The 20,578-nt window shown below is 39.0% G+C and overlaps 1 protein-coding gene across 3 annotated transcripts in view; it reads left to right on the top strand.

The window, feature by feature from the left end:
- The window catches only part of RAPGEF6 (Rap guanine nucleotide exchange factor 6), a 210,760-nt gene that overhangs the window by 83,747 nt on the left and 106,435 nt on the right, over nucleotides 1–20,578 (top strand). For all 3 annotated transcript variants that reach the window (XM_049786707.1, XM_049786708.1, XM_049786709.1), the window contains exon 7: nucleotides 12,111–12,242. In XM_049786707.1, the coding sequence (XP_049642664.1) occupies nucleotides 12,111–12,242 (132 nt within the window). The remainder of the gene's footprint in view (nucleotides 1–12,110; nucleotides 12,243–20,578) is intronic.

A 20,578-nucleotide genomic window follows, 5' to 3' on the forward strand; every position in this document is an offset into this window, starting at 1 on the left:
TTGATATTTTTTTTTTCTCAATTCAAAATTTATTATTTTTTTTTCCTCCTTAAATAACATGTAACTACTTGATATTTTAAAGCAGACATGATAACTCAAAAAAAAATGTATAATCCTGCATGACCTGCCAGGTTTTAAGAAAATACTCATTGCAAATTAGTTAAGTTGTATTATTAATCGTCACAGTTTATATAAGTCTGGCATTTGATGCTATTTATTATCATTATTATGTAAATTTTAAAAAATGGTGAAGTTTGTGGTTTATAAAACTAATGTTCTAGAAGTAATTGTAATGACTCTAGAGTTCTTTTAATAGTTCCGTTGAATAGACAGGTACAATAGAGATATTTCTTAAAATGCTCTGAAATTGTCTTAATTTAAAGGTGCTACTGATGATGACTAAGGGAGAAATATTGTGATAACATCATGGTGTGCTAACTCATTGCATATCTCTCTGAATGGTAGTTCTGGAAGGGCATTTCAGTTCACTGTGGAGTATTGCAAACAACTGGTTCAAATGTAAAAATAGGAGCCAAGATATATTCTCAGTTTGCCCTGTTATCTGGATAAGTATACAGATATCCTCTCCAGTTCAGATGCCACCTGTGGGGCCCTTAATGGTTATTCTTGGTAGTGACAATACTACATTTTAAAATGACATGTAAAAGAAAAATAAATGAGATTAAATGAAAAAGCTTAAAAGAAAAGATGTAATGGTACATTTTTAAATGGGTATAATTTTTTAACATTAGCAAAAAATAATCTGGGTTAGCAAAAAAAGACCTGAATTTCAGTTTATTTCATAAGGATAACCAAAGAATATTTTAAGATTAGATCCTAAAGTTTTATGAAATGCCAGCAAATATTATCTGAGCAGGATTCTGTTATATATACTTTAAGAGTACATGTCATTTTCTCACCCTTATATCTTATGTTACTATTAATGAATTTTAAATCAGGATTGTGATTAAACACATTGAATTTATTAATTTTTCATTTTCTACTTTTAGTTTCCCAAAACATTTAACTAATTTATTTGTCATGTATTTTGCTTGTGCTATTTGCATATCATATCTGAATTTATTAATTTTCTTATTGACGTAAGTAGTTCTTGGACCAAGATTGTCAGGAGATGGGAGTGGTGAACTTTAACATGTTGGTGCCAGCTGGTGACTTAATTGCAATATGTTAAGTCCTTAAATGTTCATGAAATTACATTTATCGATTTTTGTTTGTTTTATTTATTTAGTTTGTGTGTCTGTGTATGTGTATTGGTTTTGGGGCCTATCCCAGTGGTGCTTAGGGCATACATTTTCTTTGTGCTCAGGGGCCACTCCTGGCAGTGCTGGGAGTGAACCATATGAGGTGCCAGGGATAGAACCCATTCATCCACATTTAAAGCAAGTGCCATACTCTCTGTTCTATCTCTATGGTCCATTTTACACTTATCTTTAAAGTTGTTTAAATTTATATAAAATAGTAGTAAATCTAAAGTTATTTTAGCACTGGTAAAATTAATATATTGTTGGTTACTCAAAATTTTACTCAGTGTAGAACACAGCTTTCACAGGAATGAGGTCCTTGGTTCAAACTCTCACTGCCACTCCTCTAAAAAGTTAATGTGTTGTTTTCTTTCACTTAGCATTGCTAATAGGGAGTTTGGACTCCATGTAATTCTTTTTCCTTTCTTAAATAATCTGTTTCTTTGTTAAATAATCTGTTGGTGAATAGTTGTTATTTGCTTTTTTTCTGTTTTCTTTTTATCCTTGATGTCATGAGCTCATAAAATGCTTGCTTCCCTTTTATGGTACTCAGAAATTATACTCTAGTGGAAGAATTCCATTTATTTTTAATTGTGTGATGTTTTTTGTTGGTTGGTTGGTTGGTTTAGATTTTTAAGATTCAACCATTTCTCTTATTTCAATAGTAGGGATTCTGAATTTAACTGTGATGTCTATAAACACTTGTTTCAGACTTTCCCTCTATAATCCAGTTGATCTTTTTTGTTTGTTTGTTTTTGTTTTTGTTTTTGGACCTCACCGGGCGGTGCTCAGGGGTTACTCCTGGCTGTTTGCTCAGAAATAGCTCCTGGCAGGCACGGGGGACCATATGGGACACCGGGATTCAAACTAACCACCTTTAGTCCTGGATCAGCTGCTTACAAGGCAAACGCCACTGTGCTATCTCTCCGGGCCCAATCTAGTTGATCTTATTCATTAACTTATTCTCCACTTTGATCAATTGATGCTCTGCTACTTCTGCATTTCTAAATTTATTATCATTGTATTAATCATTTCTAAAGTCCTGTTTTTTTAATGATGACAGAACATTCTGTTTTAACATTTTAGTTTCATATGTATCATTAAATAAATTTATTCATGTTTTTTTTTGGGGGGGGGCCACACCCGGTGGTGCTCAGGGGTTACTCCTGGCTGTCTGCTCAGAAATAGCTCCTGGCATGCACGAGGGACCATGTGGGACACCGGGATTCGAACCAACCACCTTTGGTCCTGGATCGGCTGCTTGCAAGGCAAACGCCACTGTGCTATCTCTCCGGGCCCTCATGTTTATAATTTGATCATAGAAGTCCACATCATAGAATGACCAATTCTTTTCTTCGTGTATATCATTTATCTCCTAATCTACCCACCATTCCTTTCTGGTAATTAATATTTGATCTTATAGTTTAAATTTTTTCTTATTTTGACATTAGATCATGTTTCCTTTTTCTTTATATTCCACATGTGAGTGAAATCTTACAGTGTTTCTCTCATTTCACTAAGTATGATTCTGTTGGTCTGTCTATTCATGTTACTACAAATGGCAAGATTTCATTTTTCTTAATAGCATTTTAGTATTCCAGTAATCTTTAAACCACATCTTTGTCAGCTGATAGGCATTAAGGTTGCTTCCTGTTCTTGGTTATTATAAATAATGCAGCAGTAAATGTCAACTTGTTTTTTTATATTTTGGGTATAAATTCTCAGAAGGGGGACTAACTGGATTATGATGGAATTTTTTTTTAAATTTGAGGAATCGCTTTATTTTTCATATGGTTAAACAAATTACAAAAATTTTCATTCCTACCAAAAGTACACAAAGGTTTCTATATATTCATTCTCCACTTGTTTCTTAGCTTTTGGTCATGTAATTGAGTTTTTTTTTTTTTATTTAAACACCTTGGTTAAAAACATGATTGTGGTTGGTTTTCAGTCATAGAAGATGACACACACACACCCATCACCAGTGTAACATTCCTATCACCAATGACCCAAATATCCTTCCTCCCCTCCCCACCCCTACCTATACTCTAGACAGGCTTTCTATTTCCCTCATATATTCTCATTGTTAGGATAGTTCGCAATGTAGTTATTTCTCTAACTAAACTCATCCCTCTTTGTGGTGAGGTTCATGAGGTCGGCTGTAACGTCCAGCCCTCCTCTCTTTTGTCTCTGAAAATTGTTGAGAAATGTCTTTCATTTTTCTTAAAACCCATAGATGAGTGAGACCATTCTCCGTCTTTCTCTTTCTCTCTGACTTATTTCGCTCAGCGTAATAGATTCCAAGTACATACATGTATAGGAAAGTTTCATGACTTTATCTCTCCTGACGGCTGCATAATATTCCATTGTGTATATGTACCACAGTTTCTTTAGCCATTCATCTGTTGAAGGGCATCTTGGTTGTTTCCAGAGTCTTGCTACAGTAAATAGTGCTGCAATAAATATAGGTGTAAGGAAGGGGTTTTTGTATTGTATTTTTGTGTTCCTAGGGTATATTACTAGGAGTGATATAGCTGGATCATATGGGAACTCAATTTCCAGTTTTTGGAGGAATCTCCATATCTCTCTCCAGAAAGGTTAAACTAGTCGGCATTCCCACCAGCAGTGGATAAGAGTTCCTGTCTCACCGCATCCCCACCATCACTGCTTGTTCTCATTCTTTGTGATGTGTGCCAATCTCTGTGGTGTGAGGTGGTACCTCATAGTTGTTTTGATTTGCATCTCCCTGATGATTAGTGATGTGGAGCATTTTTTCATGTGCCCTTTGGCCATTGTATTTCTTCTTTATCAAAGTGTCTGTCCATTTCTTCTCCCAGTTTTTGATGGGATTAGATGTTTTTTTTTCTTGTAGAGTTCTGTCAGTACCCTGTATATTTTGGATATTAGCCCCTTATCTGATGGGTATTGGATGAAAGTTTCTCCCAATCAGTAGGTGTATTGAGTTTTTTTATTCATTCGTTCTGCTTTCTTTTGTGGATTTGATTGTTTTTACCCTAGCCAACTAACTGCTGTTTTTGCTTTCCTCAATCTATATTTTAGTAGTGAGTGCAAGCAAATACTCCGTTTGTGAGCTCCCTGGCTTTGATCTTAGAATATTTTAACTTCCTGTCAGCTGATACTTATGTCATTTTTTTCTAGTTCAAGAATGCCTCTATAAGTTGAATGAATTGATAATTTAATTTAATAAGGACTATATCTTCTTGTGCCATAGTGAATATTGTAATTTTCTTCCAAAGTGATTTTTAAAGCAAATGCTTCTAGTTATGGTCTTAATTTAAAATATTTTTACTTTTGGGTTTTGGGCCAAAGCTGATGGCACTCAGGAGTTACACCTGGCTCTGTGCTCAGAAATCAGTCCTGCCAGGCTCTGGGGACCATATTATATGCCGGGGATTGAACCTGGATTTGTCCAGGATCAGCTGCGTACAAGGCAAACACCATACTGCTGTGCTATTATTGCTCCAGCCCCTAATTTAAAATCTTTTGTTTCTCTGTTTTAGAATAGGAAATCTAAGTGCCCCAAAATGCTGCTACTCGTCCTTCACTCTTCCTTTTTTTTGAGCATGGGAGCCCACACCTGAAGTGCTCAGAGCTTACTATTCCTGGCTCTATTCCGAAGAATTACTCCTGTAGGGCTAGGGGACCATATGGGATGCCAGGGATCAAATCCAGATGGCCTTTTCAAGACTTACTCACTGAACTGTCTTTCCAGGCCCTCACCTCTTCTCTCTTTCTTGTGTTAGAGGTGCCCTAACTTATTGTTCTGCCATTCATTTTTCAGGAAAACATTTTAAAATTTGCTAGCTGCCACTGGATATATCTCCTTAAGCAAACAGATTGACCCTTCCCATTTTTACTGTTATTCCACTAGCCTCTGCCCAAACAACCAGGAGCAGTATCTCCTACTTTGGAAAACACTTCTATAAACATCCTCTCAGAGTTACAGTAATTTGCTTACTGTTTCCTTGTACATGCTCATTTGAATTGCCTGTCTAACATTGTTTAGCAGTATATTATGAACTACACATGTAATTTTAAACCTCATAACCATAATTTAAAATATTTTAAAATTAAGGGAACACTAGATATCTAGTAAGTTCTAGTAAGTTCATTTAGCTTGTAATAAATGTAATTACGTACTGAAGTGTATAAAAATTGTTTTTCAATTTGTCTTTTACACTTACAGTATGTGTCACTTTGTTTTGTTTGTTTTGGCTGGTTTTGGGGGCCATTGCCAGCAGTGCTTTGGGGTTACTCCTGGCTCTATACTGGGGTCATTCCTGGCTGCTCAGGGGACTGACTGTATGTGCTGGGGATTGAACCCAGCTCAGCTGCGTGTAAGCCAAATGCCTTATACTACTGCTCCAGCCCTAGCATGTGTTCAATTTGACTAGCCACAGTCAAGTGCTAAGTAGCCATATGTGACTAGTGCTACCATATTTAACTGGTATTTAGCATAAATGTGCTAACCATATTTAGCTGTAGTCTGGATCTTTGTATAATCCAGTATGTTTGATGTTAATCATTCCTTGGACTCTTCTCAAGCATCATCCTTCTTGCTTTCTACCCACTGTATGAGATGGAAGTCTTTTTAAGTTGTGTTTGTTTTTTATTTGGGTTTGGAGGGGCTACACCTATTGGTGCTCAATAACTATTTCTGAGCCTGTACTTGGGTGACTCCTGGCTTTCTTCAGGGACCATATATGGAGCAGGGGATCATACTGGATTTGCTGAAGTGGCCACATGCAAAAGCACATTGCCTTACCTCCTATACTTTGTCTCTGGCCTGCATTTGTTATTTTAGTTGTGTGTTTTTTTTCTCCAAATTCCATGACATTTTCTTGGGGAATCTTGGTGGGGGGTATAATACTCAGGACCTCACATATAGGAAATGCGTGTACTACTATATATTTTTGGTTGGGTTGGGTTTGGGGGCCAAACCTGGCTGTGCCCAGAGCTTACTCCTGGCTCTGTTCTCAGGGATCATGTCTGGTGGAACTCAGGGTTATATGATGTACAAGGAATTGAAATTGGGTTGGTTTTATGCAAGGCAAGCACCTTACCCTTGGTAGTCTCTGGCTCCAATTTTTTGTTGCTATGATTATTACTTTGTACTGAGTTCTTTTTATAGGAAATGCAAATAATTTCCGATGTCTTCCTAAGAGTAGTAATTCACAGGAGCTTAGAGGTTTTATGATAGCCCAAGAATCATGTATGATGATTATTATATTTCTTCAGTTTCTTTTTTGTAAGGAAAAGGTCATATATTTTCTCTTTTTATTTAGTCCCCTCTCATACTTTTCTTTGTTATTGCTGCTGCTGCTGCAGAGACTGGTGTTCAAATATACCCTGACTGGTGTTCACAATTTTTTTTTAGCTGTAGCACTGGCTAGGGATTGCACATTAGATTGTAGTCTTGCAAAAATGTTCAACTGGGGTCATTCTGACAAGTTTTGATTGTAATATTTGGTGGTTCTTGTAAATATGCTCTCCAAGGTCTTCCTGACCCTGGTGCCTCAAGTTTTTTTCTAGTCATAGCGCTCTCTAGAGTTGACTCCGCTTTGTGATGCTTACATAGCCTGGCTTCCATAGAGCTGGGAATCACTTGCTATACCAGAAGCTCAAGCAGCAAAGCTGTCAGGATTACACTGTGCCTGTGGTATCCTGGGGTTTTGAGTTCTGGACCATAAGCTTGCAGACAGGCTCTCTGAGTAGTTACTTATGTGTTACAGTTTCGGGCCACTAGTCTTTTTTACGTCAAAGAATATGTATCTGAGTAGTAAACAGTGCTTCTATAAATGGGTTGGGGCCACAAGTATACATCTGGCTCTGTGCTCAAGAATGATTCCTGGCAAACTTGGGCGACCACATAGGGTGACAGGGATCAAACCCTGGTCAGCCAGATTCAAGGCAAGCCCTATCATTTTACTATTGCTGTGCCCCATTTAACAGTGATTTTATTTTTGAGGAATGTTGTGGTTAAAAAATGTACAGTTTATAAAGATTATTTTTAGGGTTAATAGTAGATATCAGAAAATCTTTGCATGTCCTTCTATTGTAGGGGTTGTACAGAGCTTTAAATTCCAGATAGCTTCTTATTAAAGCAGGGGTCTCAAACTCAATTTACCTGGGGGCCGCAGGAGGCAAAGTCAGGGTGATCCTTGAGTGCAAAGTCAGTTGTAAGCCTTGAACATTGGGGGGTGTGACCCAAACAACTAAAACAAAACAAAACAAAAAAAGATTCCTCTAAGGCAGGGCCACAAAATGTTGTACGGAGGGCCGCAAATGGCCTGCGGGCCGCGAGTTTGAAACCCCTGTATTAAAGGATACTTTTTTCTACTTCTGTTTTCAATTGTTCTTGAAAGCTAGTTTCTTAAACCTGAGGTGCAATCTTGAGTATTACTAAAATATTATTCATATGCTATCCATGCCTGCCTTCACACCAGTCTGGCTTCAAGAAAGTAGATCTTTTTTTGTTTGTTTGTTTGTTTGTTTTAATCACATTCTGCACCAACTTCCCTGTTAATATTTTTTGAATTGATGAATTGTTCCAAAGAATTACTTCTTATGCTGCTAGAATTTTTATACGAATATTGGGGAGAAAAGAGCAGGCATTGTGGGTTATAGACTGTTGCTTCATTAGGAAGCTAGGATTTTTTGATGGTCATTATCTAATTTATACCATTTTCTTACAGTGCTCAAGGGTTTTGTTTTGTTTTTAATGTGCTTTTTTGAAAATTTTCTCTGAATCAACTTTTTGTTTTGTTTTTGGGCCATACCTGGTGATGCTCAGGGTTTACTTTTGGTTCTGTCCTCAGAGATCACTCCTTCTGTGGCTCTGGAGACCATATATAGTGCCAGATATCAAATGTGGTTTGGCCCACATGCCCTATCTGCTGTACTGTCGTCTCTCCGACTCCTGAAATCAGATTCTATCAGTGCTTTTGTAATTGGTTTAATTTGGTTTTTTTGTTTGGTTTTGGGGTCACATCTGATGAGGTTACTACTGGCACCGTGTTCAGGGGACCATATGGGATATCGGGAATTGAACCACCATCTCCTGGGTTGGCCACATGCAAGGCAAACACCCTATCGCTGTGCTATCTCTCTGGCCCCTACTTTTATAATTGTTAATTTTCAACTCAGGGATCAAATATATTTTCCAGAATCTTGAGCCAGTGCATGGTCCTTCATGTTAGACTATCAGTGATCCTTTTTGTCTCAAAACTTTAACTGGCAACAATGAGATCTTGGGTATTTTTGATGACTCTCTAGAATCACAAAGTTTTCTTAGGGGAAAAGCATCCCACAGGCCAGATCGTATATGTGTGTATTCTATGTTTTCTCTTTATCTTAGTTATAGGTCTCATCTGAATTGCCTAAATCACAATTATCAGCAGGGGAAATTTATCATGTAGGGTTTTTCTGTGTGCACTTTTTATAACTACAGTGACTCCTTTTTTTCTTTTCCCCACGCGCTCCTGAGTCATGGAATCATGTAATTCAGACTCATTTTCTCCTTTAGAGTTAATGTTCTTCCATTGTTAGATATGTTTCTTTAAAATTTCCTCTAGTAAAAGCAACAACAAACCTTATTTCTAGAAGTAAATAGATTTCTTTGTGAGGAAATGGAAGACATCTCCCAAGTGGTACTTAGGTCATCCAGAGGCCATTTGCAGTGATTCCTGGACAAGCCAGTTATCAATTTAAAGCTAGAGCTGAGGATGCAGCAGAGCTGTTCAGTGCTGTGATGCCTGGGATCACCCAGACCTTACATAATCGTGGTCAGTATCTGTAGGGAAACATTCTGATGGACCTTGTGCAGCAGAGAACTAAATCAAGGTCTCACATGTACAAAGCATGTGTAATTATTATATTAAAATGAAATATTTTAGGAGATAAAGAAAAACCAAGGTAATACTAAGTGAAAGATGCTTATTAATATTTTGAATTATTCACTGCTATCAACTATTCAACTATTATTTGTAGCCTGATACTGTACCTTTGGGGAGATGGTTGGGCTAAACCTGGTGGTGTGTGGGATTAATTGGATTGTGGGATTGATTTGATCCCACCGCACTCAGTATTACCTTGTTACTCGCTGGTCAGAAACATCTTTGAATGTAGCACCTTAGATTGGTGTTTAGACCTCCTAATGCCACCTCTGGGTCTGGTCTTTTCCTTCTTAATAAATACCTGGATGTTCAGGAACACACTCTCTTGCATTTCTGGACTTCCATGGAGCTTGTTGCTTCTTAGGAGCTGAAGGCTTGTGTGTGTGTGTGTGTGTGTAGATCTTCATTTGCTTCCAGAATCCGTTGCTGAAGGCGTGTGTGTGTGTGTGTGTGTGTGTGTGTGTGTGTAGATCTTCATTTGCTTCCAGAATCCGTTGCTTCCAGTGTGTGTGTGTGTGTGTGTAGATCTTCGTGTGTGTGTGTGTGTGTGTAGATCTTCATTTTTGTTTCCAGAATCCATTGCTTCCAGTGTGTGTGTGTATATCTTCATGTGTGTGTGTGTGTAGATCTTCATTTTTGTTTCCAGAATCCATTGCTTCCAGTGTGTGTGTGTGTGTATGTAGATCTTCATGTGTGTGTGTGTAGATCTTCATTTGCTTCCAGAATCCATTGCTTCCAGTGTGTGTGTGTGTGTGTAGATCTTCGTGTGTGTGTGTGTGTGTGTGTGTGTGTGTGTGTAGATCTTCATTTGCTTCCAGAATCCGTTGCTTCCAGTGTGTGTGTGTGTGTGTGTGTGTGTGTGTGTGTATGTGTAGATCTTCATTTGCTTCCAGAATCCGTTTCTCCCTCCAGGTATATGTGTGTGTGTGTTATTTTCTAGATCAACCTGCTTCTCTCCAATGCTTTAGAACCTGAGGGTTCGTTCTATATAGGGGCACCCAATGTATCGGTGAACCCATAATCCTGAGATTAAGAGTCTCATACTCTACAAACTGAGCTATCCCAACCAAAATAAAAACTTGGGCTGGAGCAGTGGTGCAGCGGTAGGGCGTTTGCCTTGCAAGCGGCTGACCTAGGACGAACCATGGCTCGATCCCCCGGCATCCTATATGGTCCCCTAAGCCAGAAATGATTTCTGAGCACATAGCCAGAAGTAATCCCTGAATGTCACCAGGTGTGGCCCAAAACAAACAAACAAACAAACAAACAAAAAACCCCAGTTGAGCTATCTGAGCCATTGTCTGTCTGAATAGATTGGGGGATACTCATTAACAGAAAAACATTGTAGCATGAAGGTGCAAACTGCTTTAGCTCTTTCAGAAGTCAATGGAACTCCCTGTATAAAGTATGTATTCCCTACCACATGAAGATACGGGTTTTTTTTTTTGGGGGGGGGGATCAACATGTGGAATATCCATTTACGACAATTCATTAGGTGCCATTATATAGAATTAATCCTCAGATTCTAAAGTTAAAACACTGGGGAAAAGTGGGTCTGGAAGCAAATGTCAGTCTAGAAAATAATTCACACACACACACACACAGGGAGAAATGGATTCAGGAGTTCTGGCACATAGCCTTCACCACACACACACACACACACACACACACACACACACACACACACACACACACACACGGAGAAATGGATTCAGGAGTTCTGGCACATAGCCTTCACCACACACATGCACACGCACAGAGAGAGTGAGAAATGGATTCAGGAGTTCTGGCACATAGCCTTCACCTCTTAAGAAGCAACAAACTTCACACACACACACACACATACACACACACACACACACACACACGGAGGGAGGGAGGGAGGGAGGGAGGGAGGGAGGGAGGGAGGGAGGGAGGGAGGGAGGAAGAAATGGATTCAGGAGTTCTGGCACATAGCCTTCACCTCCTAAGAAGTAACAAACTCCATGGAAGTCCAGAAATGCAAGAGAGCGTGTTCCTGAAAATTCGAATATTTATTATGAAGGAAGAGACCAGACCCAGAGTTGGGATTAGGAGGTCTAAATACCAATCCAAGGTGCTACATTCAAAGATGTTTCCAACCAATGAGTAACAAGGACTGTACTAAGTGGGGTGAGATCCGATCAATTCCACAATCCAATTAATCCCACAGTGTTGCTCAGAGTTACTCCTGGCTCTGCACTCAGAAATTACTCCTGGGTTGGAACGAGGCACAGCAGGTAGGGCGTTTGCCTTGCATGCAGCTGACTCAGACCGACCTGAGTTTGATCCCCAACATCCCATATCGTCCCTCAAACCTGCCAGGAGCAATTTCTGAGCACAGAGCCAGGAGTAGCCCCTTAGTACTGCCAGGTGTGATCCAAAAAACAACAAACAAATCACTCCATGTAGGCTCAGGGGACCATATGAGATGCCAGAGATTAAATCGAGGTTAGTGTCTGCAAGGCAAACACTTTACCTGTTGTGCTATCGCTCCAACCCCTAATACTGTACTTTTAATTTCAAGTGACTGCTATTTTATTCTGATGTTTTATATTAGGTTGTTTGTGTATATGTATACAAGTGTATAGGTTTCTAAAATAGCTTCCTACCCTTTTATAGTCATAATACCTGATGCTTGTAATTCTAGAAAAAGTTGGGCCAAAGTTTTTGTTCTCCAATATTATTACTGGTGTTAATCTCTTGAAACTATGGTTAACTTAATATGTAGGCTTGCTTGTCTACTAGTTTCACTGTACTACTTTGGAATTTAACATTTCCTAAAAACAGAGAAATTGACTTAGGTTATGCTCGAATGTATAGGAAATAAAAAATTGTTGAAGAGGTGTATCAAGAATTTTTATAAAGGTTAAGGTTTATGTTTAGACTATCTTAAATTATTTTTCCTCTTCAGCTTCCAGCCGATCTTACCAAGATGCACATCACAGAAAATCCTCATCCGCAGGTGGCTCATGTATCTTCTAGTCAGTCTGGTTGTAGCATCGCCAGTGACTCTGGGAGCAGCAGTTTATCTGACATATATCAGGTAATACCTTCAGAGTTTATGTGATGGGCGTATGACTTTTTTATTCTGTCATATATACTGTGACTGTGCCTTGGGTAGTCATCTATCTTTTAATTAAGGTGTGAAATTTAGGCAGTAAGGTCTTTGGGGAAGTATCTTTTATTCATCGTGCGATGTTTGAAAATCTAATTTAAGAAGTGTTCTCTTTGGAGAGTGGCTAAATATAGTCCAGCAAGTTTAATAATTATTTTTTAATTTCTCCTATTTGAGTAAACCCCCCCCTTTTTTTTTTCAGTAAACCCATTTTAATATATAGTTTGCTTTGGTTGGAAAAAGTCCCTGGGGGACTGGAGAGAGAGCACAATGGATAAGGCACTTGCCTTGCACATGGCTTATCCGGCTTCCATCCCCAGCATTTTATATAGTCCCTGGGCTTCGTTAGGAGTGATCCCTGAACACAGAGCCAGGAATAAGCCATAAAGAATGCCAGTGTGTAGCCCAAAACCCTTTCAGAAAAATGTAGTAAAGAGAATAAAGCTTTCCTCTTTTCAACATTGTCTTAAAGAACCAGAAATTCTTAGGGCTTCAGTACCAAGGTTCTCTGGTAGTGCTGAGATATATGTTGCCAGAAATTCAGGGCAGGTGCCCGTGTGTGTGTGCGCGCGCTAACCTAGGTATTGTTGCTCAAACCTCAGAACAAAGGGAGGTGTGTGTGTGTGTGTGTGTGTGTGTGTGTGTGAGAGAGAGAGAGAGAGAGAGAGAGAGAGAGAGAGAGAGGAGGGAGAGAGGGGGAGAGAGAGAGAGAGAGAGAGGGAAGAGGGGAGAGGGGAGAGAGAAGAGAGAGAGAGAAAAAGAGAGAGAAAGAGCTTGTTTTGGGCTATATGCTCAGGGATCACTCCTGATGATCAAGGATGATATGGGTTATCAAGTGTTAAATGAGGGGCATCTATGTGCAAAGCACACCTTACTTTCGAAGGAGCCTTGAAAGCATACCACTTGCTTCTGCAAAGTGTGTCTGCCTATATTGAATGGTTCATAGGTGCCACTGATACATTATGTGATAAGCTTGATACTGTGTATACCTTTTGGTGGCATTAGAAGATTCTGAAACAGAATCCAGGAGTTATTTGGCTTAACACTCCCTTATTAGATATAAACTTAGCACCTCTCCGAAATCTGTCTTTAAGCAAATAAGTAGAGAGCACTTAACTGGTTGCATCTGGAATTATCTTAAACTCATTCTATCTTTCCCTTCCCTTTGTTTTGCATTTTGGGCTGACAAAAGATCACTCTTGGAAGACTCAGAGTTTTGGAGGTTGAACACAGACTAGTTGCATGGAAATCAAGTGCCTTTTCCATTATGCTTTCTCAGTAGCTCTTCATTCTACCTTTTAAGAGATAACGTTTTATGATTGCATAGGTTGTCTAGTGTCCATCCTACATGGAAAAGAGTTTCTCCATTGTAAGGTGAAGAATATAATTTCTCATGCCCCAGAAATTTAGAATTTGAAAGTTGTCATTGGTTCTTCTTTCTTACACATTTTACTACAAGTCATAAGTCACAATAGTCTACCTCCCTCATCTTTTTTCTATTTGTTTTGGGACCATATCTAGTAATGTTCAGGGGTTACTCCTAACTAAATTGCAAGAGGTCACTTCTAGCAGTGAATGGGGGGTTCATGTGATGTGCCAGGGATTGAGCTAGGCTTTCTACATGCCAAGAAGGCACATTAGACTCTCTGGTGTCTTCCCACCACCTCTTTCCTCATCAGTAATTGTGATTGGGGTTGAACACTTGGGAAGTGGTATAGTATTTTGTATGTCAGTTACTACTATTGAATTGTGTTTTCTAAACATGATTAAAACAGAATAAAATTGTGAAAAAAAGATTAAAGAAATAATTTTAATATAGAACATAAGGAATAAGAAATTAATAGATTGACAAAATATATCTTTTTACAATGCTAATTTTTACTATATTTTAAAAAAATTAGTAAGGTAATATAGGTTCAGTTATTTGTTTATCTATAAAATATTCAGGTCTAAAAAAGAAGGCAGAGCTGGAGTAATAGCACAGTGGATAGGACATTTGCCTTGCATGCAGCTGACCGGGTTTGATTCCCAGCATTTCATATGATCCTCTGAGCACCACTGGGATTGACCCCTGAGCAGTCTAAAAATCAAAAAAAAAAAAGAAAGAAAGGCATGGAAGGGGCTTTGAATTAAATACTAAACTAAATCTCAAGCCTTTTTTTAGAATACATGTTAATCTAATAACGTATTCTCAAGTTAAAAGACATATTTTGTCTATGCACATACCTTGAATTTTGTTGTTTGAGAGATTTTAAAAGTGAAAACTCAACCTACCGTATTTTTCAGCGTATAAGACGACTTTTTAACCCATGAAATACTTCTTAAAAGTCGGGGGTCATCTTATATGCCGGTATACGGCATGCTGAAACTTACTCCAGCTTCAGGGACAAGTGATCTGCCCCCCCCCCCCCACCAGCGCATCCCATCCAGCTGTTAGGCGTCATCACTCAGTCCTCTGCTTGTCCTGATTCATTTTTCAGAGCACACAGAGGAGCTGAGTTATCAAGCAAAGCACCACATCTCATCCAGCCGCCCGATTTGCGGCTTTTCGGTGCTCAGACCTCTCTTTTCAGCTTTTATGGGACACGGAAGAGGCGCTCTGTCTCCCTCTAGCTGTACTAGTAATCATTGCACCGCAACTAGCTGCTCTTGGAGGAGTCCCCTCTCCCTGTTCTCAATGTAGATCACAATCAAAAAATCACAGTCACTCACTACAAATGACAAATGTAAAATGATTGTTGGCACTCCAAAGTCTAGTTTTATTAAACATATACTATTAATCTTTGAGGGTTCTACTCTTTTTTTCTTATGTTTTTAAATTTCCATTTGGTGTGCATTAAAAGAGAGGTAGTCTTCTATGGCGAATATAGCCCAAACCCTATATTTTAATAGGAAAAGTAGGGGGTCAGCTTATATGCAGGAAAATACAGTAGTCATATCTTGTAACAATATTGAAAAAGCCTTGCATGGGACCAAGAGATAGGTAGGGTTTTGCCTTGCACATATGATTTCCTGAATACCACCAGGAGAGATTCCTGAACACAGAGCCAGGAGTATGCCCCAAGGGTTAAAAAATAATAGTTGGGCCCGGAGAGATAGCACAGCGATGTTTGCCTTGCAAGCAGCCGTTCCAGGACCAAAGGTGGTTGATTCGAATCCCGGTGTCCCATATGGTCCCCCGTGCCTGCCAGATCAATTTCTGAGCAGACAGCAGGAGTAACCCCTGAGCATCTGCCGGGTGTGGCCCAAAAACCAAAATAAAATAAAATAAAATAATAGTTAAATAAAGCCTTGCAAAATAATAATTTGAAGGTTTGGGAAGGGGAGAAAAGAGAAGCATTCTAGTAGCTATTTTTCTTTGGCTTAACATGGTTTACAATAGTATTTAATAACTTGTTTTACTGTACCACATTCACAGAGTGCCAGTATTCTTCCACTGGTGTGTTTTGGTTTCCTTTCATCTTCATCTTTTCCCCATACTCATTCTTTCCCCTTGGTAAACTTGGTGCTGTTGAGTTTTAAGGGTTTTGTTTTCATTGATCATTGTCATTCCATTGCTTTGTTTCTTTCTTGTCCATATGAGTGAAGTCAACTGATACTTTCTTTTTCATTCTCTTTTATTTCACTTAACATAACTCTTTCTAGTTCCTTCCAAGTTATAGTGAAATGCAAAATTTCATGTTTTTTTAATAATTATATTTTGACCAAAATGGATTGCATATCTTTCACAGTAATATTTTAGGTACATATTGATATTGAATCAGGGGAATTCCCACCACCAAAGTTGTCTTCCCTCCACCCCCCCTTTTCACAGCATGCATCCCTTACCCCCCTCTTTTACCCCCCCCAGACTACTAGTATAAGTGGTCCCCTCTGTGTCTAGCTTGTTGTAGATAGAGTATCTATTCTGTTGTCGTTGGCTTTGGATTTGGTGTTTACATCCGATCATTTTTTATTACTGCTTAGTGATCATATAACTGTTGGGTCTTGGTACCCTCCATTATTTCCCCCTCAATTTGTGAGGTGGAACATGATGATTCAAATTATGTGGTTCTGTTTCATGGTTTGTTTGTTTTTTTAATAGTTGGGTAGTGTTCCGTTGCATTTATATATCACAAATTCTTTATTTTCTTATCTGTTCTTGGGAACTTGGATTGCTTCCAAGTTTTGGCTATTCCAAGTATGTTCTAAGTAATACTCTGCAATATTATAGCTATCCAGATAACATATTTTTTAATCTTGTGGCTACATTCTTTACTCCTGGCACTGCTCTTAGAAATCACTCTTGGTAGGCTCGGGATCAAACCATATAGGGTGCCAGTGATCAAATCAGTTCAGCCACGTGTAAGGCAAATGTCCTACCTGCTGTGCTATCTCTCTGGCCCCTCCACAAACATTTTCTGAGTTAATGTTTTTGTATCAAGAAATAGAAGCCAATGACTGGAATCACTCAGGTGATAATTCTGTTCTTAATGTTTCTAGTCTTTACTAGTGTCTCATGGAGGCTGAACCTATTATCTTCAGCAGCATTAAGGGTTCCCTACTTAACCACATCCTCTTTAGTACTTTCTGTTTTTGTTTTGCTTTTGTTTCCTTTTTTTTTTTTTTTTTTTTGGTATGAAGCCATATCCATTGGTCCTCAGGGTTTACTCCTGGCTCTGTGCTCAGAAATTACTCCTGACAGGCTTAGGGACCATGTGGAATGCTAGAGATCAAACCCAGGTTGGGGGATTGAACCCAGGTAGGCATGTGCCAGGTAAATGCCCGACCCACTGTTTTCACTCCAGCTCCATTTGCTGTTTTCTTATAAACATTCGTACTCAGTGTGAGACAATATCTCATTGTTTTGATATATATTACCTTAATAATTACTGATGATCACTTGTTTGTATGTCTGTTGGTTTCTGTGTATTTTTAGAGAAGTGTGTTCAGCTCTTCTCAATTTTTAATTGGGGACTTAGGAGGAAGTTGTTGAATTTTGTGAGTGCTTTATGTATCTTGATTGTTAGGTCTTGTCAGATACATGACCTATAAATAAAAGTTTCCCCCCTATTAAGTACAGTATCTTTTTATTTTAGTTGTTTTTCAGTACATTTAGCTTTTGGTTTTGTGCCATTTGTTTATACTGCTTCCTTTGAGGAATCAAATCATTGAAGACTCTGAATTTAGTATCATGGAGCATTTGCTTATGTTTTCCATGATGTATTTTATGGCTTCCATTCCAACTTTCTGTTGTTTATTAGCCATACCCAGCAGTACTCAGGGTTTACTCCTGACTTTGGTTCAAGAATTGCTCCTAGGGCCAGAGAGATAGCACAGCAGTAGGGCATTTGCTTTGCACGCAGCAGATTCAGGACTGCTGGTTCAGATTCCGGCATCCCATATGGTTCCCTGTGCCTGCCGGGAGCGATTTCTGAATGCAAAGCCAGGAGTAACCCCTGAGCACCGCTGGGTATAACCCCCCCCCCATCAAAAAAAAAAAAAAAGAATTACTCCTGGTGGGGCCAGAGTGATAGTATTGTGGGTAGGGTTCTTGCCTTGCACATGGCCAACCTGGGTTCCATTCCTGGCATCCCTCATGGTCCTCCGGACACCAAGAATAGTTCCTGAATGCAAAGCCAGGAATAATCCCTGAGCAATGCCCAGTGTGGCCCCAAAAAATAAAAAAGAATAATTACTGGCAGTGCTCAGGGGGACCATATGGAGTGGCGGAATCAAACTCAGGTGCTCTACTTAATGTCCTATTGCTCCAGTCCCTAATTCAGGTCTAATATTAATTAACTTTGGTTTAGCTTTGAGAGACAGTTTCATTCTTTAATATGTTGCTAAACATTTTTTACAGCATGTTATTGAAGAGGCTTTTCTTCCTCCACTTTATTCTCATAACTCATATTTTTTTTTGTTTGTTTTGTTTTTGGGTCACACCCGGCAGCACTCAGGGGTTACTCCTGGCTCCATGCTCAAAAATCGCTCCTCGCAGGCTCAGGGGACCATATAGGATGCCTGGATTCGAACTAATGACCTTCTTCATGAAAGGCAAACGCCTTACCTCCATGCTATCTCTCCAGCCCCATAACTCCTATTTTTGTGTAGTAACTGTCTATAAGTCTGACTTCTGGGATCTCAGTTCTTGGTTAGTCTGTTCATCTGAGTCTGCTTTTATTCCAGTTCCAGTTTTTTGTTACTATAGCTCAAAAGTATAAAGTCTGAGAATACAGTGACTTCCATCTGTTTTCTTAGAAATTGCTTTGCCTTTTTTCTTCTATAACAATTTTAATAGTATTTGTTCTAAGTCCTTAGAATGCCATGGGTGTTTTAATGGGGATTCCTTTGAATCTATATAGTACTTTAATAGGATGATTATGTTTAAAAAAAATCCATTCTCTGTTATCTGTTTCTTTTGATAGTAAATTGTAGTTTTCAGTTAACCTACCAGTTTGTGAAATTGAATCCTAGTACTTAATTTTTTTAAACATAATTGTAGTGGAATTTAAATTTTTCTTCATTTTTACATATAGAATTGCAGCCAATGTATATTTATTTTGTAGTCTGCCACTTTATTGTAGATATTTTTTATTTCTGGGAGTTTTATGAGGCGTCTTTAGGCTTTTCTGTGTATAATCTTATGTCATCTACAAATAGTGAAAGTTTGACTTTTACAATTAGAATCTCTTTAATTTCTTCGGGGCCTGCCTAATTCTTATGGATAGAACTTGTAATACTATATTGACTGATAATGATAACAGGGGGACATTCTCATACCTGCTCCTGTTAAGAACTTCTATTCTTTTTATTTCTGTTTTTGAGAGGAAGGGAGAGGGAACGCATTCTGGATCTGCTCAAGGGACAGTCCTGGCAGTACTTGGGGAAACTATGCAGTGCTGGCATTGTACCCAGGCCTCCTATATACAAAGCATACACTTATCTTTTTGAGTCTCTCTCCTAGAAAAGCAATTCTTCTGGGGGTTGGGGGGTCTGTAGGCCATCCGCAGTTGTGCTCAGGGCTTATTCTTGGCTCAATGCTCAGGGATCCCTCCTAATGGTTCTAAGGAGACCACATGTATTGAATCTGGGTTAGCCATGTACTAAGCAAGTTGCTTTATCCATTGTGCTCTCTCGGGACCCATTGTGTGTTTCTCACAACCAGCAGTGCTCAAGGCTTACCCCTGGCTCTGAGCTTGAGAACCATTTCTTTTGGAGCTGATGTGACTAAATGGGGAGCCAGGTATCAAACCTAGTTGGCCTCATGCAAGCAACCTCACTGCCCTCTACACTTCTATGTATATTTTCATTTTCCAGGAACAGCAGTTCTTAACAGGATAATTGTTTATATTTTTTATATGACCAATTATGTGGCTTTGCTCCCATGCATTTCCTCCTAGAGAATTTTCTTTTCTTTTTTTTTTTTCTTTTCTTTTTTTTTTTTTTTTTTTTTTGGTTTTTGGGCCATACCCGGCAGTGTTCAGGGGTTACTCCTGGCTATCTGCTCAGAAATAGCTCCTGGCAGGCACGGGGGACCATATGGGACACCGGGATTCGAACCAACCACCTTTGGTCCTGGATCAGCTGCTTGCAAGGCAAACACCGCTGTGCTATCTCTTCGGAGAATTTTCTTTTAAAAAAGTCTTGGGGCTGAAGTGGTGGCGCAAGCCATAAGATGTCTGTCTGCCTCGTGCACGCTAGCCTAGGACAGATCGTGATTCTATCTTAAGGCATCCCTTATGGTTCCCCCAAGCCAGGAGCAATTTCTGAACACGTAGCCAGGAGGAACCCCTCAGCATCACCGGGTGTGACCCAAGGAGAAAAAAAAAAGTCTTGTAGATGAAAACTAAAAGCCTTTGCTTTTTAATCTTCAAAAGAAAGTGTTTACAGTCTTGTGAAAGTGGCAAGTAATGGTTTTCATGTGAATGTGTTTCTAACCTAATTAGTGTAAAGATTTGCTAACTGTGCATTAAGGTACTAGAACGTTCTAGGATGAATTTTTTTTAGAAGAGTACTCAACAGAAAATAAACAACTAACCCAAAGGATTGTAGTGTATGTTCTGCATGCAGGAGTCCTAAGTTTGATTCCTGGCACCATATGGCCCCTTGAACACCAAGTATGGTTTTACCCAAAAATAAACAAATGAATAAAAAAAGAAAAAGAATACTCACTGGCCAAAATAAGAATACTCACGGGCAGTAGGTAGAGCACTTGACTTGCATGAGGCCAACCCAAGTTTGATCCACAGCAACCCATATACATGGTCCTCATAGTACTTCCA

Source organism: Suncus etruscus, chromosome 14, assembly GCF_024139225.1.
Source record: "Suncus etruscus isolate mSunEtr1 chromosome 14, mSunEtr1.pri.cur, whole genome shotgun sequence".
Taxonomy (NCBI): domain Eukaryota; kingdom Metazoa; phylum Chordata; class Mammalia; order Eulipotyphla; family Soricidae; genus Suncus; species Suncus etruscus.